Raw genomic sequence first — 25692 nt, 5'->3', positions numbered from 1 at the left:
GTTTTTGCTAATAAAATAAAATGTTTGAAAAACGAATAGTGGTTCATATCTCCGCAACCGTTACTTTGCGGACCCATGTTTATTGAGACTTTTCTGCTTATTTTGGTTCATACTATTACCTCCTTAAATATTTTACACTCTTTTTTTAACACCCTGTATATTAAACGTATCAACAATTAAAGTTCCGATCAGAGCGACAAAGAAGGTTCGGGTGAAAACTATGATACGAGGAATATGGTTTTCGCTTGGCTCAATTACTTATAATAGAAGCTAATAGCGATTAATGAGAGAAAGTAACACATTATTGAACAAGAGGATTCGCGAACATTTTAATCAGCCGGAAGTGCAGTTGTAACTTTGTATTTTGTATAATTGCATAATTTATTATACAAAATGTGAATTGAAATAATACTCTGTAAATTAGTGTCCGGATGTCCTATATCTAAGATTAAAATAAGTATAAACATGATATCTCGAAATGCTTTTAAGACATCACAAGTGTGATATACAGTGTGTATCAGCCGAATGGAATAAATTCAATAATAAATAAATGGGGGCGTGCTCGAACAAACGCTCGGACACATCGATTGGTATATGGTTCTTTATTTTTGGTCTGAAAAACAAAAAATTCATATTTACTTGACATTGAAAAAATACATTTGATTAAGGCATGCATTAAGCTTTATCTCAATCAATCAATCAATCGATCGATCGATCAATCAATCTCAATCAATTTGTCTCAATGAAATACTTTTAATGTTTTCGATTTTTTCCCTAATTTTTATTTATAAACTAATTCGCATGCAGTGTTTATAAAGAAATAAAGTCATCCTAAAATTGCCCATCAAAATCGTTATTATTTGCCTACCATTTTTTTTAACTCATCATATATGAACATTAGTAAATTGGCGTTACTACCACAACAACTTGATGTCGCTTATGCGAGCACCCTGTATATCAGTCTTTATTTTAGAACAGTGCTTTATTGGGTGGTGCAGAACAAATTAAAATATTTATGACTCAAGCCCGGCCAAACATAAACATTGTGTTTTTTATAACAGTATTTGCTACCATATCAAAATCGGCTATGCGTAGTTATGCGCGAAACGTTAAATAAATAAGTGCGGGAGGAATTTTAACAAAGGCGTGGGCTGCTGCTTTGATCTTACATTAATTAAGTTTTTTTTTCGTCGAATTTTTGTCGTTATGTAAAAAAGCCCGACTCGTGTAGCTACTACAGTAGTCGTTGTTATGTCATACTCGTGCCGACTCCCATATGTTGCACTTTTACGTCGACCTCCATTTAATTAAACCAGTCGTGTTTTGATTTGCTAGGTCAACACCTTCGGCGATTAATTAGTGTGTAGCTGCAGTCATTTCGTATACAGGGTGTCGAGACATTAGACATATTTCAGAGACTACTTCGATTTTAATTGAAAATTGGGTCAATAGTATTTTCGGGCATGCTCTTCTCAACTAAAATAATGGCGTCCACGTAACGCTTCCAGTTATACCTGACGTAATCTTCGTTATTTTAAATGGAACACCCTGTATATTGGTACCTCGAATTAAAAAATTGGCCGATATTTCGCTGAAATTTTTCATGAAACCAAATCTGAAATATTTCGACTAGTTTGCGTTGTAACTCATTTGTTTATAAAGGTAATTTATTCACTACGATGCGATGGTGAATTTTCTACACTAGGATTAAGGTGCGTTCTTTCCCTACATTTTCCCGATGGGATATTTCCGTAACATATCGATAGCAATAACATGAGCTATTTTCAACTCTTGGCGGATGATACCTATTTGTACGAAGCAATATGCCTTCCCGATGTCGCGATAACAGCAAATATGAGCAAAACGTGCCATTCTTTGGCCTAACTACCATTATAGCTATTTACCAGTGTCGATACAANTTATAACAGTATTTGCTACCATATCAAAATCGGCTATGCGTAGTTATGCGCGAAACGTTAAATAAATAAGTGCGGGAGGAATTTTAACAAAGGCGTGGGCTGCTGCTTTGATCTTACATTAATTAAGTTTTTTTTCGTCGAATTTTTGTCGTTATGTAAAAAAGCCCGACTCGTGTAGCTACTACAGTAGTCGTTGTTATGTCATACTCGTGCCGACTCCCATATGTTGCACTTTTACGTCGACCTCCATTTAATTAAACCAGTCGTGTTTTGATTTGCTAGGTCAACACCTTCGGCGATTAATTAGTGTGTAGCTGCAGTCATTTCGTATACAGGGTGTCGAGACATTAGACATATTTCAGAGACTACTTCGATTTTAATTGAAAATTGGGTCAATAGTATTTTCGGGCATGCTCTTCTCAACTAAAATAATGGCGTCCACGTAACGCTTCCAGTTATACCTGACGTAATCTTCGTTATTTTAAATGGAACACCCTGTATATTGGTACCTCGAATTAAAAAATTGGCCGATATTTCGCTGAAATTTTTCATGAAACCAAATCTGAAATATTTCGACTAGTTTGCGTTGTAACTCATTTGTTTATAAAGGTAATTTATTCACTACGATGCGATGGTGAATTTTCTACACTAGGATTAAGGTGCGTTCTTTCCCTACATTTTCCCGATGGGATATTTCCGTAACATATCGATAGCAATAACATGAGCTATTTTCAACTCTTGGCGGATGATACCTATTTGTACGAAGCAATATGCCTTCCCGATGTCGCGATAACAGCAAATATGAGCAAAACGTGCCATTCTTTGGCCTAGGTACCATTATAGCTATTTACCAGTGTCGATACAATGTTGTTCGTTGTGCTTGGATCCCGACAGGGTCGTAAATCGCCACTGTGTTAAATAGAAGATGTAATTTACTGTATTTATTGTCATTTACATAAATTGTGCAATTACTTAAGTCATATTTAATGCTACCAGCTTTTAGAATAAAAGTTAATCATTCTAACGTTAAACCAAAATTAAGTAACCAAAAATCTGAATTGAGCAATAAATTCGAATCAGTTTATTGGTCAATTTATTGAAGCTGTGCAATCTACCACAATTTTTGTTTACTATTAAATCAAAATTGGAATATTCAAAGTGCTGTTGAATAGAAATTAAAAAAAAATCCAGACTAATAGACGGTGTGAATAATAAAATCCAGACATTACTATTACTGCAAATATGAGTAATTTATTTTAATCAATCGGTAGGTGAACGTACCAAGCGTATAAATTGTAGTTTTTATGCTAATTCCGTGGAACTAATGTTACTTCGAATTTTACAGATAACAATTACTGCTTTTGTTTGTCATTCCTATTTTTTGTTTGAGCATATAAAATGAGGAAATAGAAATATACAGGGTGTAACTTTGAATGGGAGTCATAACTATGTGGAAGCTACTTTTGACTTTTAGAAGCGCATAAGTATATTTTTTTAAATACCGTCGAGTATTTTAATTTTTTTTTACATCGTGTAACATAGTTACAAAGTTTTCATTTCGTTGTTTTTGTTGTTTTATCTTGTTTTGGATTAATTTTATATCTAATTCTAGCACCGATTCAACTGTTGAAGTGGTTGAATAAGTAAAAAGGTCTGTATTTTGTTTAGGACTTTATAATCTTTAATATTAGTATAGTTCACCTAAATTAGGTCAGTGCCAGAGGTCGTTGTTACATTGACAACATTGTTTTACTTAATTTGATTAGATTTTCAGGAAAATGTTTTATCTGATTTAAATTGACTTATTACCTTTAAAATACAAGTCGGATTTTAACCATTTTTTGAAGAGATAGGAGTCAAGTAGGCACTACTTCTGATTACTAATTCTTAAATTAGTCAATTGTAATTCAGATCACGTGCTCGATGTACCGTCGGTGTGCTATTGGTCCACTACGGATGTTGTGGGTCACTGTCTTCGCAGTTAATTCAATTAAGTACCTCAATTCCTTAATATAGTTCAAATGGATAATGGATGTGTTTTCTTGACTTTTTTTCGTGAGATAAAGTAGCTCCAGCAACGAAGTTCTCAGAATAAAAGCTGACATCGCCTTTTAAGTTAATATAAATGTCGTATGATGCTAAAACAGTTATTATCGAATTTATAGCAGCTGCAAAATTTGTCAGTAGAATTTCGCTGCATTTTATACAGAAAATGTGATATCTTTACTATATCCCATGGCATATACGAATTACAGTTTAAAATAAGCTAAAGGGTAGATGTCTGATACTTTTATCTGGGATCTTGCAAATTATTTTTCTCTCTTTCATCTTTCAACTATTTGTATCTTCTTCTGTTTGGGTGTTATTCACAAAAATGTAACATGAGATGCGATTCAATTTTTGTGATATTTAAGATTGGCTTTAAGGATAACAACAATTACAATTACTGGAATCATAACAAGCAGACTGAACTGAGTACAACTCTACCACAAGCTATTTGTCCCGAATTTTAGTCATAATATGATTTCAATTCTGGTAACCAAACTGATCGGTGAATAATACTGTTGGTACCAGTTCGTCCACCCAGGAAGCAGATGGGAACAATTAAATAAACTGTCACCACGTTTCTTAAAAACTAAGGTCAGCGAACTACCTACACAATTATGCCCATGGAACATTGGAACATCCTGTATGGTAAAAGAGCGTGTCTATATTTTATTTTCAGAAAATCAATTAATGTATTAGGAAGCAATATGAAGGATCATATTTTTATACATAATCCATATAAGCAGGTTTAATATCCATGTTCATCTAATTGTAAGTGTAGTTCATTGAATAATGAAGAGTTTAACTTTAAAATACCTAAAATTATATTTAATTTAACATGTTAAATAAGACTGGAGATTTGTGCGAAGCCGCTACAAAATAAGTAGACCTACAAAAAGGGTCATAAATCTAGCTTTAGAGGTATTACGTAGAAAAATAGAAAAAGAAAGTAATTTATTTGTAAGAAGAACCGAACCTTTGAACTTCCTTGCTGAGATAAAATCTCATAGTAAGGGAAGCTTCCTCGATAAAATCCTAAACTGCTTGTCTTGAAGACGTTTGTGTCTTTTTTATTTATTTATTTAGAATGTTACATGAAAAATGTGAAGACAGATCAAAAACCAACTATCATAGTCAAAAGGAATAAAACAGCAAAATAATTGTCATAATTTGAAATGGTGAAAGAGTTATGAACTATCTGCTTATATAAAAATAGATAGATGAAACAGTTAATTAATCTTCCGGAGATATATTGGAACTGTCTATTACAATAGTTCTATATATCGTAGTGTTACTTTCTGCTATATCTATAAAAACAAACAAAAATGTAAGCCCGAAAACTCTTTACTTTCAGTAAATAGAATCATCTTCAACACTGATGTGAGTTGCCTCGGATCGAATGGAAGGATAGCAATTGTTTGGATATGGAACGGATAAGAGAAGTCCAAATATTGATCTTTGAGGAGCCCCTGACGCTTCACATTAATTGACTTGTAGGAGTGGTGCTCAACGATTACGATTATATTGCTCAAGTAGAATTTAAGGAATTAAAAAAACTCTAGTGTTTTCTCTCTTTATTTGGAAATTTTGCTAAATACCCGAATCAATATAAATAAAGTTAGCATAGTGGAAAACCATGATCAAGTATATAATAATATAATGAATAATAAAATTAATTAATTCAGCTTTATATGAATTAATACTATTTTAGTTTTCCCAATAAAAGAGAATATTGTGAATTAATCAGTGAAACCTATTATTTCAAAGGGGAGGTTTTAGACTGCAGTTCTGAAATTTTTTACTCACGACTTGAACAAATGAACTGTACGGTACCAAAAACCATTTTTTGTTTAAATAAATTCGTTTATTCGCGTTTGGAGCAGCATTTAATGAACATAACAGTTCCAAGCACCGTACCATGGCAAACTGGTTCGGAAATGATAAAATAATAGCCCGATTTGCGTGTAATTCGAAAAATGAAAGCAGAATTAAACAGACAATGATAGATAGTTCTAAACGATTTCTACGTAAGCACGCGTCTGAATTAAATTTATGGTAAGAGGTATCCAATCTTAACATTGAATTTTGTCAACAGTTGCTCTTTTTTATTTGATTGGTTATTTATAACTTCAACTATATATATGACTCTCTTGGAGACATGACGTAAGACTGAATATTACGAAATAGTTCAGGTGGGACCTTTCAGGCCTGAAATGTTTGTAGTTCCAGCGCTTCCTCTCGAACTAAAATCGCCCACTTCAACATCAGAAAATCACCGGACAAAAATATAATCACCGAGCTAATTCGAAAAAAGAATTTAACGCTTCGTCTGTTGTTAACAAGGTAATTAATCAAATCGCGGGCCACTAATTAGTGCGGAACTTTGAGGATACTTGAAAATGATCGCCGTGCGACTAATTGTGGCGGAAATTAATTATCTAATCTACGAACTTTGGAAGTGCTCGATTAAATTAGGAGCTTTAGCCTTTCGCAACCGTATCTTATCTGTTGCTAATTTCACTATAAAAGCACATTGTGATGATGGGGGATATTGGCTGTGTTGAATAGGAAGGACATCCTGCATAAAGATTTTAAACTTGAATTACAGAGTTCCCTTACCTCAGTTCAATTATCTCTTGTGTAAATGTGTAAAATTACTTTTTTCTATTACTATCTCTCTATTCTATTGCAAATTAAATTATGAATAATTTATTATATGCCGTAATGCGTAAAATATTTTGTTGTTTATACAGGGTGTCCCTTAAGCAATGCGTCGAAATATACAGGCTCCTTCATGAAGCAATAAATTTTATCGTTTCTCTTTTGGGACATTCTATGTAAATAGCAATGATTCTAGTAACAATCCCGGTTTTAGGAACTTAATTAAAAATATAACAATTAGGTGGCTCCTCATTTTTTCCTCTCGTCGCTATTCATGGATTGGATATTTGCGAGTCATTAAAAGCGCCTTAAGACGACGCCAGGTTCGGTTAACAATTCGCCTATAAATTTATTTGCTAGATAGCAAGACGATGCTTGGAGTTCACGTTAGTAGTGGTCGAACTAAAGCAGATGGGTGATTCACTCGCCGAATCTCGCGCGGTGGAAAGGCGCCCTAATAAGCTTGGTTCAACATTAAGTAACCTTAGATTACTTGATCAGTTTTCGTTTTAGTAAAAAACAGTTTGGATAAGAGGAGAATGCTTTAAATTTTGCAAAAGACAGGTAATGCAAAACCTTGTCAATACAGTTACAAAAGTGTTTGTCTCAATCCGATAATTTTTTAAGCTAGCAAATTCTATAGGTTGGTATTGTAAACAGATAATATAAAAGAATCCATTCATCTTGCGGTTTTAAATCAATTTATTATAAGAATGCCCGAATATTTTTTACTTGGACTTTGTACTATTGTATCTACTAATTTTCTTGACTTGCGTACATTTCTAAATCTACATAGAAATTCAACGATTTTTCGCTACAGATTTTATGCAATACACATCAAAGAATGGCAAATTGTTGGTTCCGCTCCATTAATTATTATTATACGTATTACCTAGACGTCTAAATTACTATATTTACGACTTATTACGTTTCTATATGGAAATGTAAAATCTAATTAATAAAAAATGTAATAATCATATATATTTAACAGTATAATAATGATTTTGTAATGTAATACTGAAAGACTGAAAATACTAAACTCAATTATATTGATCTTATGAATTAAGCTGTGTCCCATTCTTAATACACCCTGCTGTTTGTGGAATTTTATTAATTAATCAAGTGTCGCTATATTTTTTCATCCCTTACTTTTTTAAATTTCCAGCGAACATTGTATGGTAATAAAACATTGTCTGTTATTATAAGCATGTAGATGGTTAACCAGAATCGATTAAAAGGTTGTAACATCTACCTTGTGGTATGAATCGGATACTCAGACCTGAAGGTCTGAAGGTCATAAACAAAATTTTCAACTGGCCACCATATACCTCGCCGAATTGACAAGGATATTTTGCTTAAATAGTGTTTTTGTTTCAGGTATTGATTACATTAACCGGGATAATTTCCTTAACGAATTGGATAACGGGGTCGTCTTGTGGCATTTGGCTCAGATAATATGCGAAACGGCGAGGCAAGTCGTAAAAGCTGGTAAAGTAAAGGGGGTAAGTTGACTATAGAATAACAAATAGTTCTCATGGGTTGCATGAAGCTAACATTGGACTTGTAAGGTTAAATATTTGTTGGGTTAATAAATTGATTTAAACAGTAAAACAATAAATTAATATGTATTTCGATATCAAATCGCGACTCACTGTTGTATGCGATGATGACTTGTATTTGTTAATAATTTAAAGATAAGGTAAAAAGTATATATCTAATAAGGACAATAAAATCTGATTTTGAAAAAGTTGAATTGGAACTAAAATGTTTTATTTAAATTTACTGTTAATTGTTTGGATTCTACAGGGTCAAAGAAGATAGTATTGACACAAACTCGGGTGATTTAATAAAAGCCGTGTATAAATAAAAATTAAATAAATTAATAGACGAAAAACTGCGCAAAAATGCTCATCGGGTAGATGACTTTATAACAATTTTTTGCATTTATGGCTTTTAAAATTCCAAGATATCGCAACGTCAGATCACCTTTACCAGAAATTTGGAATTATTACCGAGTTAATAAATTATAACGTAATCTTAAAATCAGACATAAATAACTTTAATTTGAACATCAAACAGGAAAACAGTTTGGGCTGTTTCAATTATTGATGTCATCATAACAGATGGGTAAGGCGTCGTAGCAGATGCATAAAAAGTGAACCTGCCCACAAAACATGGATCACTTAACTCGATAATTAACAAAGATTTTGCGTGGAAATCGCGTTTTGCCACTTTCACTAAGACAACACCACACACCGCAAATTATAAAAGTCGCAATTTTTTTGTCTCTATGATGTCACTGTTTTGTGGGATTTCTTGATGCGATTAATGTTATTTGATGCAAATTCCACCTAATAAATTTTTTTTCGTATAATGATTGTCTTGAGTAATACCAGATACCAACAAGCATTATTCTTTTAATAACAACATAAATCATAATATTTCAGACTACTGTTAGTTATTAATATAAATTAATGACTCTTTGAAAATAATTTTGATGCTTTCTGAAATGTAAATGTGTTTTCTGAAATCAATTTTAATTTTTTAAAATATTACTGAAGTTATCTACAATCGATTTGACGAATTTTAAAATTTAGTTAACATTTTCTGATGTAGAAACTCTAATATTTTAAAAAGTATTGCAGAGACATGGGTACATATACTAAGTGAACCTTGAAGTCTAGAATACACAAATATAGTACACATGAGTACACAAGTACAAAAATTTCTATAAGTTTTCTTTTCCTTTTAACCTGACATCGATCTCAAAAGCATGAGAACATTTTTCAAATAACATTTTTTGGACTCAAATGTAAGAAATTAACTTTTCAGTTTTAGATATGTCCGGATCTGTCTAAAAATGTTGGAATTTATCACCATTGATATTCACAAAAGCTATCGCTCGACGTATCTACGACTCTGTGCATGCTGTTAGAAGTCAGTGTTTTGCCTAAGCATTGGCGTAATTCTTCCACTATGTTCACAGCAGGCATACATAAAACTTTTTTATTATAATCCTGCAGATTTTTATCTGTGGGATCACTTAGATTTCAATGTGGCTCCCTTGGAAACCTTGATATTGGTCTGTTGCGGCTTATCCATCTCTTAGGAAAGAAATTCATTATTTAGAAATTCCGCGCTTCTCGTCTAAAACCACATAGATTGTCTTACTTTTAAGTACATATCCTCAAGCAGTTCAGACTAGTAATTTTTCAAATCTTTTGCAAAATGGCCCATACGTGACTGATAGTGTAAAAGACCCATATGATACCAGCCTAAACATTTAAGGGAAATTTCTCTTCAAAATTTTGACCTGCAGTATTCTAGATGACCTAGATCTTCCAGCATATCTACTTATCCCAACTTAAAAAAAAACACTGTATATAGAAAACTAAAAATCCCAAAATTCGACCTGCATCAAGTGCATCATCATATGTTTAATTTTTTTTTCAGCCTGCTCCCACAGTAATAGGAAAATGTTTTGAAAAAGCAAACAGAAGGAGTTTTTTCTCAAGAGACAACATGGAAAATTTTATAAAATTCTGCAAGTCTCTTGGCGTCCATCAAAATTTGCTATTCGAAAGCGATGATTTAGGTAAACAGATCTATCAGTTTAATTTCAAAAGTGTCAGTGGAAATTTTATTTATTATATTTATTGAATAAATGAACTCTTTGATTGAAGATCGTTTTCCAACCTTTCAAATGTATTTTTCAGTTCTACATCACCAACCGAGGAACGTTATATTGTGCCTTTTAGAGGTTTCTCGTTTAGCTACAAAATACGGCATTGAGCCTCCTGGACTGGTACAACTAGAGAAAGAAATCGCGGAGGAAGAGCGAAATAATTCCGGAGACTCAGGACTCAGCTCTCTACTTTCCTGGCAGTTCCAAGCGTCGCCCCCTCGCCTGGATACTTCTGATTTAAAAATGAGACACAGCAGGTAGGTGTTTACTTCGTAATATATCACTTTCTTCAAAATGATGCCATAATAGCTTGTCTACATACTTAATTGTCACCCCACATTTCAATACATGATCCTTTTCAGTTCGGCTTCTGCAATCTCGAGCACATTCGATAGGTGGAACACTGGCCCTCATGTCATCCTCATACCAGACAGAGGCTCGGGCGACAACACTCTATCGTCCTTACCGGTTGTCGCAGCCAGTGGCGCCAGCGACGGCGTGCCCAGTGATAACACAGAAGATGAAGATTGGTCCAGGGGCAGCGGCGAAGATCCCGACCTGGACATAGTCGACACACCTAGGAGACCATCGTCCATGGGTGGAGGGGACACTCCGACGCCAACCACGGAGCTGGACAGGAAGGTGCAACAGGCGGCGAGGCTGTTGCAGAAGAACTGCAACTGCGCCAGCGGAAGGTGCGATAAACTGAAAGTCAGGAAAGTCTCGGAGGGGAAATATAATATAGCAGGGAAGAACGTATTTATCCGGGTAAGTTTTTTCTTATTTTGACCGTCCGAATTCGAATTTTAACAAATTAATTCTGAAATAGCTTGTGTAACTATGGTGTAGGAGTTTATATATTTTTTTTGTGATTTTGTGGCAGACGGAACCAAATAAGATGTAATTAGTCAATTTTCGTTTATTGCAGCTTCTCAAGGGGCGCCACATGATGGTCAGGGTAGGCGGCGGCTGGGACACTCTGGACCACTTTTTGTTACGCCACGATCCTTGCCAGGTGAAAGTCGTCTCCAGAGATAGCCCAGATAGGCCCGCTAGCGCTTCCAAGTATTTACACATCCGAGCCAAGTATCGTAGTCCGCCACCACGTGAATCTGTCACTCGCTAATAGTAGTATCGTATCGTATTAGTACCTGTACTGCGACACAAATCATACTTTCCATTCTTGTTTCGATGGGACGTATTTTTTTATATCCGAAAACTTGCCTTCAGGTGCAATAAGTATTGACTGGTTTGACTCGTAAAGTGCATTTAATATATAATAGCAATTTGTGTTAAGTTTAAAGAAAACAGATCAAGTTTGGGAGTTGATAATAAAATAAAATTGTCACTAAGAAGGATAAAATATATTACGTTTGTGCTTTGTGTGGGTAATTACTTGTGTATGATGTAACCGATATGGTGCACTTATTCTAGTTTCCGCATTAAGAAATATCGCAATAAAGTTTTCATTATTATGAAATTTTCTTTAAAGCACCTATTGTGTAATTGTTAATTTAAAATTTCTAGTGCAATGCATAGAATTTTATTTAGTGTCAACGAAATTTATGTAAAAATATTTTTCTGGAGTGTTATCGATGGATCAATTATCAGAAGCGGGATAACTTTGATCTTACTTGATATAATTTTTGCTTCATTTAAAGTTATTGCCTAATCTTGTCTTAAATTTTACATGGTCAATAAACTACGGTATGATTTGTGTAGTATTTAGGTTTTTAGTGAGTACCATTTTTACACCGCCAAGTTCAAATTCATTATTTAATTTAGAATTTTGTTATGTTTGTAGTGTTTTTTACACTAATTTGTTTACTAGAAATTACACTAATTTAAGTTTTAGGGTATTCTACTTGTATACGTACGTAATTTTGTACATATTTTTCTACGATTAAACCTATGCATACTGCTCAATTGTTTTATTGCAACCACTGATGCAAGCACCCGCTGAACTTACAATAAAAAGCTTTTAGATAGCATTTGGAATAAGTTCCAGTTTCCAGTGTTTGGCAATTTGTTTATGCCGACTGTTCCATAAAGACTACGGGTCGAATTTGAATGTAGCGATTGAAACAACTGAGGCCATGGGGTTGGAGGCTTTAAAGATCGAATTTGTAGGTGACGACTAAAACTCAGCTCCAACTATCTGTTTTTGGCTTTTTTGCTTTCAAATATCATTAGAAATGAAAATTTTTCAATGCGCATAAAAAAAACATGGGCTTAACTTTTGGCGGCACAATATGTTAAAAAAATTCGAAAAATTTCATATTTTTCTTCCTATTTATGTATCTTTTCAAGAGTTGATATTAGGCGAAAATGGAGGCGGAAAAAAATGTTTGTAATTAAATTTTTTACAAAATGTGACTATAGTAGGATCATATTCGATGCAAAGTAATAAATCATTGCCTATTAAGGGATCCAGTGTGATACGCTTTTAAGGGTTTTAGAAATTGAATAATTTTTACATTATGAAGGGACGAAGGGATCAGTTAACGTCTGGCACCCTTGTTCCTATAAAAATTCCTTTATTCTCATAAACTATTTATTTTAAATGTAATTTATTATAAATCCAATTTGTTTTTTGTTACATATTACATTTTACCTTTGTTTTTGAAAGCCAAAAATCTCCATTTATATACGATTCACCCAAACCAAAACAGATACCGCCTAGTCTAAACATACAAGGTTCACCGTGAATATAATATTTTTCATATAATGTACTACCGTAACCATAAGCATAAAAAGCAGCAGAAACAGTTTCAGAATTCATTTATACTACCTTTAAGTTTACTATCTGCAGTATTTACACTTAGAGCATGTACTACATGGAGGAAGCACCGCTTGTTAAGTGTAGACGATGTATAAAGAAAGGGCGATAGTTTTGGTACTCGCTCTTTCTCCCTTAAATTTATTCGAATGTCAGGAGGGAGTCTTACGAAGGCTGTATTGCAAATAGGCAACCAGCAATACATTTTTATAGATTTTATTACACAGTTGTAACTAAATATGGATTAATGCACAAATAACAGATTTTCCCCCATTTTAACGCAGATTTTCTATAATATGGACTTAGTTTGAACTCAAATAACTTTTTGGTGGAAAGAAGTTTGTAATTTACCATTTAATTGTTCAAAAGGGGCAAATTACAAATTTCTTTACACCAAAAACTCATTCGAGTTTAAAAATAAGTCCATTTTATAGGAAATCTACGTTAAAATGGGGGAAACCCTGTTATTTGTGCATTAATTCATATTTAATCAAACTGTGTAATAAAATCTATAAAAATGTATTGCTGGTTGCCTATCTGCTATAGAGCCCTTTTAAGCTTAATAGAGTGAACGATCTGCAATTGCAAAAAGGATTCATACCAATGTAGTTATAGCATTTGAAATTTCAACTGCATAGTAGTCGTTACGATATCAAGAATTTTTTTAGACGCCTATGGATTCCGTAGTTTAGGAGCAAAATGTTTTTATGCGGTTCCAACTGATACCGTAACGACTATATACCGCTTGATTTAGCCTCCAATCTCCGATGAGTTTAAACCAGCAACTAATATTTTTTTTCACCACCTTTATTTTCTAGGAGCATCTCAAGGAAATAAAACGGAAATTCTTCTATCGACCAAAAATCCAGAAAGTACCGAATTTCTCCAAGAAATTCACATACTATTCAAGATTTGCTAAACTGGTTAGGCCGGGAGAGACGGCTTTATAAGAATTAAAAGCAAACAGCAATATATATTTCAGTATATTGACGACACCAATTATAATATAAAACACTAATTAACTTACACTATTGGGACGTATAATCTTACTGCTAAGATATAAAAAACTTAAATCGAATAGACTACAATATTTAACTTTGGTAAAATAGTAAATAATTTATCTTAACTATTGTTTCTCATACGTTATTCGAAAAAATTTTGCTTTGTTTAGGCGTTGTTTCTAAGTATTCCCGTAAGCCGCTACAACAAAGCTCGATATAATTAGCGTAATATCATACATTTTCTAAAAAACTAGAAAAGCATAAACACAAATAAATTTCAAATATAAATGCATCAATTTTAGGCCACTAGAGCTATAAAAATATAATGTAGATAGAACTGTACATAATCAACACCAAGTCGAGCATAATCTATTTCTTCAAGACTTTTTTTCTTAATTATATATATACTTTGAGAAGATAAATCGTGTGTAGGCTAAAAAGTATCAATAAATATTTTAAAACATAAAAACTGTGTCAGTTTATGTTTCCAATCCATATATTACTTTTTCTTACTCTTCCCCAGCGTGAGAGTGTGGTGGCTCTGGCCCATTTGCTGATACTGGGCCTTACGCCTGTTGAATTCCACGATTTCGTCTTCCAGTTTCTTACGGGACTCTTCGATTTTCTTTTTTTCCTCTGTGTGGTCCTTCTTGAGCTTGTCAAATTTGGCATGAAGCTATAAAAGAAACCAGTCAATATTGAAGGAAACGGGTGTTTCATCATGAATGTGACAGCTTTATGACTATAAGATAGTTTGATGCATGTCTAAACATGACAATCAAATATTGTTCCTTTTCAATATAATGTGTCAGGTTTCAAATTTTTTTTTTTAATAGAAGGAAAGGTTTAAGTATGTTATTAGGCAACTATTAAGTGTACAGAAAATTTTTTTCTTTAAAAAATATTTCAAAATGGCAGCACTGGAGCCATTCTCCTGAAGCATGTTGCCGTCGAAGCGTTTCAAGGCACGCACTACAACTAGTGCAGATAGTACCGCAAAAATCTCCCGTTTTTTCACAATTTGCAGAGAACTAAAGAAAATAGATAGACAAGTAATTTGCGACCAAAAACACATTTTTAAGTATTTTTTTAAATTCTCTGTGAATTGTGAAAAAATTGTGAATTGTGAATTGTTTTTTGCAGTCACTCTTTCAAGGTGGAACAAAAAAAAAAATTGCTGTGATTGTAAAAATATTGTTTTTCGTAGAATTGGCAAGTGTTTGAAGTAAATCGTTCAATTTTTGACGAAAAAAGGAGTTATTTGTTTATAACAATTGTTTAAATGAACTTATCCAAAAATCCGTATGTGTTTCTCTTCAAAATGTTGTTTTAAATATGTGGCTAAAATTTCAAACGAAAATATTGAAAATTGTTGAAGTTATGGTGTGTGCCGTTCTGAAAATGCCTATTTCGAGAAAAGCGTGTTTAAAGTTTTAAAATGAGTTTTAGACATGAACGTACACTGACGTTACACTACATAATTTTGTTTAAAAATTTTGCTTGAATTGTACACGCATACTCCGTAACGACATCTATGAGTGTATTAGAGAAGTTATAAATCAACAGTAAGAAGGTACACGGTATCTTCCGAGCGTATATGTTCATAGCGCAGATAGGCGTATGAGAGACGCCCAACAGGCTTCAGGAAAAGCGCAAAATTAAAAAAAAAAAATTTCATGTATAAAACCTTTTGTCTCATATTCTAGAAGGTTCAAACTACCTTTTAAGCAAAAAAAATGGTGCTCTAATTTTTTAATGTGTTTTGTTCAAAATTTTTTGGCACAAAAGTTCTTCAAATCATCCCCTAAAAGACAGTATAGGTCCCATGCTTTATTATCAAAATACCACTTTTTTCACCAGACGCAGTTGTATTTATGGCATTTTTTCATTACAGAACCTATGGAGCTTTTAAAAATAGAACAAAATACGATCAAATAAAGTATGCTTTCTATTGTAGTTCTATTAAATTTGTTTTTTTTTTCATACTATTCTTATTTCAACTCAAAGAAATGCTAATAATGTTAACAATACATCTATAAAAAAATATTAGCCACATCATAATTAATAAGATTAAGTAGATATAGATATTTCCACTACTTTATTAATTGGGTATTGTCAGCTACAGAGATAAATAAAAGATAAGACATATTTACAAGACCCCAATAAATGTTTCTGTTCGCGATCTAAGAACATATTGTAAGCAATTAATTGTAAATGTTGTTTTTCTAAAATAGTGTATTCCACATTTCAATCATTATACATGACAGAAAAGAATTAAAAATTTGAATCATGAAAATATTTGTCCTTTGCAAAATTGTTAAAAATGCATAAAGTTCAAATTAATTCTAACAATTCTCGTCGAATTAAATCTCTATATGATGTTTAATACTAAATTTCTAAGTATGCAAAACAAATAATTCCATAGAATAGTTAGTCATTAATTATTGATTGATTGATAAATATGTGATAATTTATAAGTATTAAACTATTTATAAACACAAGATTTTTAGAGAAATTGAAACTTTGAAGCAATGACAAAAGTAATATATCCATTTCATTTTTGAAAAAAGGTAATTTTAAAAAGCAATCTTTAAAATACAGCAATGATTTGGTTAAAACATCGTAGTTGAATTTCTTGTTGACCACTGGCTAAAATGACGTTATAGCTTTAGAAACAAGAATGGAAGGAAAAGGTGATATTAATAGTATTTGAACACTATTTTTATTTTATCTACGGAGCTATTTCTTTAGCATACCTTGATATATGGTATCTAAGAGAACGTATGACTTCATTCGAGAAGAATTTTAGGAAAATTTTTAGAATTATGTTGAGTTAGCTTAACACCATCTAGTAAAGGTACAAGACATATCTATTAATAATGTATAATTAAAAAAAATGTATTGCAATGTAAGTTTGTCTAAAGAGTAGCAATAATACAGGGTGTCCAAAAACAAATGAACCATAGTAAAATATGTATATGTAATTATTGCACAAACATACCTCCTTCTCGGCTTCTTTCAATTCCGCCTCCTTTTCCTTAACCCTAACGACGAACATCTGTCTCATCTCGTCTTCCTTCTGCTGCAATTCTTGCAAATGATTAGATCTCTTGGTTTCAAAAGTTTGTTGAAAACTTATCGGCTTATTATCAGCATCGACATCGCTAAAGCCCATCTGTTCAAGACGTCGTTTCCTATAGAGTTCGTAGTGCCTACAATGAGTTTTCTCTCTCATGTCCTCCATATTTGTCCGAATTAACATCTCGCGAAGCTTAACGAAATCACAATGAGTTTCGTTTTCTACTTGCACGGTACCCCAAGGGTACTGCCTAGCTCGAACCATTTTGTTGCCAACACGTACAAAATCTGTACTACCTATAACTGCGAAGGGGATATGTGAGTTCATGGTGGAGTTAACTTCAGAAACAGATTCATCGTCCACTGGAAATTCGTATATAAAGACCCCGTTATTCTGCAATTCGGCCATAATCTTTGATTTGAATTTTTGTAATTCAATTTTTGATATCGTATCGGCTTTTGCTATAATGGGAATGACATTCACTTTTTGGTCTAGTTTTTTCATACAGACCAAGTCAATTGATTTTAATCCATGGCCTGTGGGGCAAATGAAGTAGAGACAAACGTGAATTCTAGAGTCATGGTAACTGGACAGAGAACGTTTTATTTTTAGTTCCTCCTGCAGATAATTCTCAAATTGGGCATCGATGTAATCTACTATTGCCTTGAAACTGTCTTCCTTATTGATTTGGTCTCCATAACCGACAGTGTCCACAATAGTTAACTGTTAAAACGATTTATTCAATTAAGCAAATTAAATTAAAAACCAAAATAATAAATTAAACTTACTTTAAGACGGACATTGCTTTCTTGTAACTCATAAGTGTGAGCCTTTAATTTAACTGTTGGTAATGTATGGGGACTTGGGCTAGATTCAAAATTAGTATTGAAAAGGGAATCCATTAGAGTAGATTTGCCTAATCCAGTTTCCCCTAAAAAATGAATTATACTAATTGCATTACCTACGATTCTAATGCATAATGATATAATAAATGACTATTGTACATAAAAAATACTGCATACCACGAAACCTTTTTGTACACATTACATTTGGAATCTACTTTCAAATTGTACATTAGACAAACGAATTAAAGGAAAGGAGTCTACTACTTCATTTACTCAAAAACACCAAAATGATGACAGATACTAATTACAATATATAAACAACAGCTGGTTTTAGTTTACAGTTAAATATTGACTAAGTAAGTATGTTACTGCTCTTTAAAATTGTGAATGACATGCAAACCATTTTGGATGACTATCACAAGTAAAAACAGGAAGAAGATTTAAAAAATATAAGCTATTTCAATTACTTCCATGCCCGTATCAAAAACAAATATAATCATGGAGATAATCACAGTATTTCCTGTATAATAATCAATTAAACTTATAACATTCTTACTGATAAGTAGTTAAAACATTATGTATTCGACATGGGTAAACAAAGACCCCAAAATCTAGTTATGCTTATATGGGTCTACATTGTAGGTTACAAGTTACCATTGCCATATATGCAACCATTTTTGAGGTGTACCATGATGTAAAATTTTTAAAATTCACAATTTTTAGATTTAACATCTGATTATTTTTGCATTATATGTATCAATTTGCAAGGTATAGGAAAAGTGAATTTGGTGCTACAAATTGATAATAGACGAATATATACATATTGTTAGTTTATGTAAGAATTACAATCACATTTAAATATATTTTATATATAGAAAATTTCTTACCAATACACATGATATTGAAAATAAATCCATTCTGCACACTTTTTGAAACTAGCTGATCAGGTAGACTGTCGAAACCAACATGACCCGATAAATTTAAATTCCTCATTTGAATTTCAATCTGAAAATAGAAAAAAGCATTGTAAGTAATTTAATAATACATTTGATTTGATAAGTTTATAGAATTTCAAAATACTATAGGCAACGCCCTGATATTTAGTTTATTTTGGAAAAGGAAACGGTTACAAATAATTTAACTGTATAGCAACAAACTGAAAAATAGCATAAAGGTATTTATTATAGCATACTTACAGGTGGAGTTTCCACATCTACAGGAGCCATTGTATTATATTATTACAAGCTACTAATGAAGGAGGAATGTTAATTATCAACTGAAAATAAATTTGTATGAGCCAACGATGTCAATATTAACTGTCAATAGTCACAGAACACTATTCAATAGTGTTCATTGTTCTGTGTCAATGTCAAATTGCAAAATCACTAACCACAGACTATAGACAAAGCGCATAACAGATTGAGTTATTCTTATCTTCTATGATGAATGTGAATTAATTTGAGAGTGACAGAAAGAAAATAATGTAAATATATTACGATTATTACGTTGTTTGAAATATTCTTTCAGTCAACGTAGATTATTATTATTAAAACTATTCATCGATGTAGAATAGCACCCACTGTTCAAATAATAGTTTTATAACTATTTGCAAAATCTGAATTTACTTCATCACCTTTTACTTTATCTACATATTCTGTATTAGTATGTTCTAGCAGATGCTATAAGAAAAATATTTGATTTATTGTCATTTTGTCAATAACAAGTTTAATTATTGATCATATAGAACAGAATCAAGAATAACAAACCCAGTAAACAAGTACAAAAATAATTTGTTTTTCTGAGTACTCAAGCTAGTCTATTTTTGTTTATCATTCTTCCATTCCTGGAACCAGGAACAGGTTGCACGATAGAGACGCAGACGCATAATCTTAAATGTAGTGTTCGTTTTGAATAAAATTAATGCTATTATTATAGAACTAATAATTGAAATTAAGAATTTAAAAAACCATGCTATAATTAGGTGATTGATTCATTATTGATAACACTGATAGTAACAGCACTGATAAGTGATAACTGATAACCAATAACCATTAGTTGGTTCGGTTCAATACGAAAGAACGTGTGTAAGTTTTCTGACACCACGTACGTCATCAAACGTCATTATCATATTCTCATCCCACCCTAAACGTAACCGCCTGATTTCCAGAAAACGGGTGCGGATTTTACAAGTTGTGAAATTTTATTACCAAAACTACAATAAAAGGGTAGCCAGCGCCCAATTTTAGTTAGTAAATAAGTATTTTATAATGAGTCAATTTGCCTCTCCGATGCCCAGCCGAGAATTTTTATGGGATGTATTTCAAAGGTAAATACTGACAAGATTTTCAATTTAGATTTTAATTTTTACAATGCTGTTACAGGGTTGATAGAGACAGAAGTGGATATATAAATGTAGATGAACTTGGAGCAGCTTTATCGAATGGTACATGGACTCCTTTCAATCCAGAGACTGTCAGACTGATGATTGGTAAGTTAATAAATTGCAGTGCAGTAGAAACATAAAATGTGCTTTATCTAAAGTGTAACTAAGAATGTCCCTTGTCTATTAGAGCCAACAACATTTTACGTATTATAAACATGTTTTGTAAATAGATACTAAATATTAAAGCAAAATAATCTCTTCAAATAATATCATGCCCTGTCTTTTGAATGTGGAAGTATTTTACATTCCAGTATTTAACACGTAGATACCATGATAACGGAATTGCCTAAATTAACCTATTCAGGAAGTGAATCATAGAAATAAACAAAACTAGGTTAGATGTTTGATTTGATAAGATTTTAAGTAGGTACTTCAGCTATTTCTTTGATAAATTCTATAATTTGGAGTTCATTGATATAGAGTACCTATGAATCTAAATATGTATTTCTTGAATATTTTTTAAATGGGCCGATAAATATCAATGTCAAATTTGAATTATGAAAAATTGCAACGCTAAATTCAAACTAAACAAAAAAAAAACAAATTTCAACAATATTTGTGGTAAATTTAGGCAGTGCATTGTATAAGTTGTCATTTAATCATTAAAAAATGTTTAATCTTATTTTGTAAGATGAATTAGTTGGGATTACATATATGCGTAGATTTATGAGTTATTAATCCTTATATATTATAGTTGTCAACACTCTGTACAAATTAACAAATACATATAATCATTTTATTTTTAGGCATGTTTGATAGACAAAATAAGGGCCAAGTTAATTTTGAGGATTTCGGGGCACTGTGGAAATATGTCACAGATTGGCAGAATTGCTTCAGATCATTCGACAGAGACAACTCAGGGAATATAGACAGAGAAGAACTCAAAACAGCCCTTGTTTCATTTGGATACAGACTTTCAGACAGTCTTATCAACACCCTACTGAGAAAGTTTGATAGACATGGAAAGGGTACAATTTTGTTTGATGATTTTATTCAGTGCTGTATAGTATTATATGTAAGTATAAAAATAATTTTACAGGTTGCCGATTCCATAGTAACCAGCAAACATCACTTATTCATAGTATTGATTTTATTTTAGTGGTAGTTTGTTTAATTATGTGATCAATATTTTGTATAACTTGATTTTAACAGCCAATACTGTCTAAATTGAAAAACGAATGCACTCGTATCTGTTATAAAATGATAAAATAATTCACGTTGTGTCAGTCTTTATATCTCACTAGCCTATACAAGGGTGGTAAGGAGGTTTCCTTCCCATCCTACTTTCGTAAACGAGTACCGAGGCCAAGTTGCATAGTTTTTAAGTGTTATTTGATAATTGGCCATCCTTCTATTAAATGCAGTCATTAACCATGAAATGTTTTTAATAAATATTTTATTTGAAAACGGTTCGTTTTACAAGAAAAGCTCAAGAGCACAATTTTTATTGCAAATTGAGCAGATTTGGATCATTTTTGTATTTTACCAGTGGCTACCAATTTTTTTTTATTACAAAAAAGGTTCCGCAAATTTCAGTGTTGAAGTATTGTGTAACTAGAAGATATATAAAAAATTTAACAGAGCTTTCTTTAATAATTAACATTTCTTATAAAAGAAAATGTTTTTTTTAATAAAGTGTATAATCTGCTTGCGATTTCATAGATCATTATAACAAATTTAAATTAGTGTTTCATTTTGTTGCAAGTTTTGTTGGTATATACACAGCTGGAAAATCCACATAGTCCATCTGCCTTTCCGTGAAAGCGATAAAGTAAGTCACAGAAATCCGTACGATAGAAAAGGATGGCTATATTCAAGACGTTTCATAATCTGAATAGTCGATAGGATGCACTCGGTTAGAAGTGGGAGTGACTATTCAGCTTATGAAATGTCTTATAGTCATCCTTATATCGCTGTATGTATGTATGTGTATCATTACGATGGTTTCTGTACTAGTTGCCTTCAAACAAGTACATTTAGCATACCATATATTATTATCTCATTACTCTGTTTCTTCTTTTTATGCGATACATGTGAGTATAGTGGACTTTATACTTGGATATATATTTTCAGTCAAAATAATCAAAATTGTTCATTATCGATCACATTACGTCCAAATGGATGCCACTGAATATAAAATCCAAGTCAAATAAAATTACCCAGTATGGTAGCTGTAACAATAGATTTATTTTATGTATTTTACATTAATGGGAGCTCCACACTAACAAAATCGTTTCTCAAACAGATCAGATGCTCTCGGCATAAGACCAAGTATCAATACTGTATATTTCTAGGCACTGGCGTAATGCCACCAAGATGGAGCGATAATACGGGTCCTCCCTTCTGTGTACTTTATTTAAGCACTGAATATCTATGAACAATAAATAATTAATAATATTTTTCAGACTCTCACTGCTTCATTCAGGCAATACGACACGGATCAAGATGGTTATATCACCATTCACTACGAACAGTTTTTGAGTATGGTTTTCAGTTTGAAGGTCTAATCTCTAATAATAATCGGCATCTGTAGCTGTGGTTGTAAGAATGTGCCACCTTTTGTATGGATATGTCTCCTTCATTTCATTGTGGAAAATATACACTAAGCTTTAAAGTTTAAGGTCTGTAATAACAGACTATAAGTAATAATAATTCCAAAAACATGACCTATCTGCTGGTGTTATTTTGCAACTGATTATTTGTAGTATAGTTTTGATTAAATTTTTTTTTTCAGATTAATTTAAAAAGTTCAATAAGTGGACGTTTAATATTGAAGATATAGTGTGGCTAACATAGATATAGAATTTTTTTAAACAATTTTATTTTCATCTAATAGATGTTAAGTAAAATTGACAATAAAAGTAAAAGTTAAATGACCAACCATTCCAGTATTCATAAACACTAAATAATAATCAGTCGCAAAATACATGTTTTTTTTTATATTATACTTCGAGCATTTGCTGAATTCCACTAAAATATGTTTGTACTTTAAATTTTGGAAATGTTAATGTTATTGGAAAAGTTAAACGGTCAGTGACAAAACTACTAACTCAAAGATGTTTTGAACATAATGTACCAATTTATATTTATTGAAACATTAGTTAAAGTATAAACAATAAATTTACGTTCATTATGTTATTGTTCAAAAAGTTCATGTCTTTTTATGAATCTATTTCTGTATTTTTGTATATCTAAATATTGTAATAAATGTTATTTTAAATTTTAATTGTAATTTGTTTTAATAAAATGTAATTTTTACAGGTTTCTTAATTGAAATACAAATTTTTGATGTCTAAAACATTGTCAACATAATTTTGGTATCACAGAATATCCCATGTAGTTGGTGTGTCGGTATCTTGAAATTATAATTATAAAATTATATTTACAGGTTGCTCTGATTTACAGGTCTACAGGTCATCAACATAAGCAAATAAACAAACTTTGTAGCAGATATAACAGGAGCTTCTCACAATATTTTAATTTATTTTTACAAAACTTGAAAGTACATTTCTGCTAAGACATATCTTTCTTAACCTCACATTCGCCCCTTTGATCACTGAAATTAAAACGACAAAACAAGAATACCTCTAACAAAAAGTACACCTCTAATTATATATTTTGTGCTTCTAACTTTTGACCGATGTCTCTTCTTCTTCTTCTTCATCTCTTAAGAACTGCATAAATTTGAGCGAAAATTCAAATCTTAAAGCAGGTTACCACAGTTGAAACATTAAATGTATTTCGTTGATTGAAATATTGTGTCCTGATTGTAATTACAAATCAAGTTTAGGCCATTATAAGTTAAATAATATGAGTACCTTCAAAATCGCCATCTTTTTCATATTTAAAAGGATGAAAAATGAATTTTTATTTGAAGAATGTCCCCATATTGCATATGCTACAAAGCGTAATCTAGATTTTTTTTGTACTTTCGTGGTGTGGAAAATGTGTTATTTTAGATTTCGGATAAAAAAATTGCTTATATATTTTTTTAAAATTCGCCCCTTAGGAAATTGTAATATGTTAAAGATTTGCCACTTTTGAGGAACTTATACTGCTTAGGTTCTCAATATGTGCATTCTTAGCGTCTATTTAAAAAAATATTNTTATTTTTACAAAACTTGAAAGTACATTTCTGCTAAGACATATCTTTCTTAACCTCACATTCGCCCCTTTGATCACTGAAATTAAAACGACAAAACAAGAATACCTCTAACAAAAAGTACACCTCTAATTATATATTTTGTGCTTCTAACTTTTGACCGATGTCTCTTCTTCTTCTTCTTCATCTCTTAAGAACTGCATAAATTTGAGCGAAAATTCAAATCTTAAAGCAGGTTACCACAGTTGAAACATTAAATGTATTTCGTTGATTGAAATATTGTGTCCTGATTGTAATTACAAATCAAGTTTAGGCCATTATAAGTTAAATAATATGAGTACCTTCAAAATCGCCATCTTTTTCATATTTAAAAGGATGAAAAATGAATTTTTATTTGAAGAATGTCCCCATATTGCATATGCTACAAAGCGTAATCTAGATTTTTTTTGTACTTTCGTGGTGTGGAAAATGTGTTATTTTAGATTTCGGATAAAAAAATTGCTTATATATTTTTTTAAAATTCGCCCCTTAGGAAATTGTAATATGTTAAAGATTTGCCACTTTTGAGGAACTTATACTGCTTAAGTTCTCAATATGTGCATTCTTAGCGTCTATTTAAAAAAATATTTGATCCTTATTTGTTTTTTACTTACTATATGATAATGGCCTCTATAGGTACTATTTAGTCATTATGGTCTTGTATTTTAAGCTGGTCGATATGTTCTTTTACGAAAATTAGTTATTTTATTGAAAATGTTACAAATTATTTTCTTAAAAAAGGAACTTTTCTTTGCACATATGAACTATACACAAAAGCAAATATTTCTATAATAGTAATTAGTTTGCTGTAATTAGTAAGTAATTAGTTAGGTTTGTGTTAAATTTCATTACGGTCTCGTAAATCAAGTAAATTGTTAAATTTTTGAAAAAACGATTTTTTAATTTTGAGCTCATAATAAACTATGTGACTGAACTTATAGATAAATTTGTCGAAAGTAGCAAATGCGGTCGAAATTTTACTGTTTAATAAAATAGTATCGCGGTCTCTTAATTATTGAATTATTGTCTTGGTATTAATTTTTTTCCCTAAAATTTTGGCCAGTGGCGTAATCAACCCTGATTTTCTCTGCTA

At 31.8% G+C, this 25692-nt stretch overlaps 3 protein-coding genes across 4 annotated transcripts in view; 2 read left to right on the top strand and 1 right to left on the bottom strand.

Moving 5' to 3' along the window:
- The window catches only part of LOC108917368 (growth arrest-specific protein 2), a 77804-nt gene extending 65590 nt beyond the window's left edge, over window positions 1-12214 (top strand). The window contains exons 2-6 of one of the 2 annotated variants that reach the window (XM_018723923.1): window positions 8004-8128; window positions 10080-10221; window positions 10343-10568; window positions 10674-11079; window positions 11240-12214. In XM_018723923.1, coding sequence (XP_018579439.1) covers window positions 8004-8128; window positions 10080-10221; window positions 10343-10568; window positions 10674-11079; window positions 11240-11437 — 1097 coding nt within the window. In that variant the 3' untranslated portion in view covers window positions 11438-12214. The remainder of the gene's footprint in view (window positions 1-8003; window positions 8129-10079; window positions 10222-10342; window positions 10569-10673; window positions 11080-11239) is intronic. The other variant, XM_018723922.1, reaches the window with a different exon arrangement.
- A 1846-nt stretch (window positions 12215-14060) lies between these two features.
- Window positions 14061-19348, bottom strand: LOC108917353 (septin-2). The gene is made up of 5 exons (XM_018723904.1): window positions 19212-19348; window positions 18903-19020; window positions 17959-18101; window positions 17093-17893; window positions 14061-14767 (listed from the first exon to the last, which is right to left on the bottom strand). The coding sequence occupies exons 1-5, from the start codon at window positions 19239-19241 to the stop codon at window positions 14591-14593; spliced, it is 1269 nt and encodes a 422-aa protein (XP_018579420.1). The 5' UTR covers window positions 19242-19348; the 3' UTR covers window positions 14061-14590.
- A 722-nt stretch (window positions 19349-20070) lies between these two features.
- Window positions 20071-23684, top strand: LOC108917350 (programmed cell death protein 6). The gene is made up of 4 exons (XM_018723900.1): window positions 20071-20341; window positions 20397-20503; window positions 21205-21473; window positions 22864-23684. Exons 1-4 carry the CDS (start codon window positions 20283-20285, stop codon window positions 22963-22965), a joined length of 537 nt encoding a protein of 178 aa, XP_018579416.1. The 5' UTR covers window positions 20071-20282; the 3' UTR covers window positions 22966-23684.
- Window positions 23685-25692: the final 2008 nt, after the last annotated feature.

The sequence above is a fragment of the Anoplophora glabripennis genome, unplaced genomic scaffold, assembly GCF_000390285.2.
Source record: "Anoplophora glabripennis isolate ALB-LARVAE unplaced genomic scaffold, Agla_2.0 scaffold4, whole genome shotgun sequence".
Classification (NCBI taxonomy): Eukaryota; Metazoa; Arthropoda; class Insecta; order Coleoptera; family Cerambycidae; genus Anoplophora; species Anoplophora glabripennis.
The sequence above is the reverse complement of the archived record's forward strand: the minus strand, read 5'-3'. Positions and strand labels throughout refer to the sequence as shown.

Excerpts from the sequence above, each read along its gene's own strand:
- LOC108917353 (XM_018723904.1), bottom strand. The coding sequence starts at position 19,241 with ATGGCTCCTGTAGATGTGGAAACTCCACCT. Across the intron at positions 18,102-18,902 it reads TTTCAATATCATGTGTATTG|GGGAAACTGGATTAGGCAAA; the intron begins GTAAGAAATTTT and ends TTCATTTTTTAG. Across the intron at positions 17,894-17,958 it reads AAAGCAATGTCCGTCTTAAA|TTAACTATTGTGGACACTGT; the intron begins GTAAGTTTAATT and ends TCGTTTTAACAG.
- LOC108917350 (XM_018723900.1), top strand. The coding sequence starts at position 20,283 with ATGAGTCAATTTGCCTCTCCGATGCCCAGCCGAGAATTTTTATGGGAT. Across the intron at positions 20,342-20,396 it reads TTATGGGATGTATTTCAAAG|GGTTGATAGAGACAGAAGTG; the intron begins GTAAATACTGAC and ends ATGCTGTTACAG. Across the intron at positions 20,504-21,204 it reads GACTGTCAGACTGATGATTG|GCATGTTTGATAGACAAAAT; the intron begins GTAAGTTAATAA and ends TTTTATTTTTAG.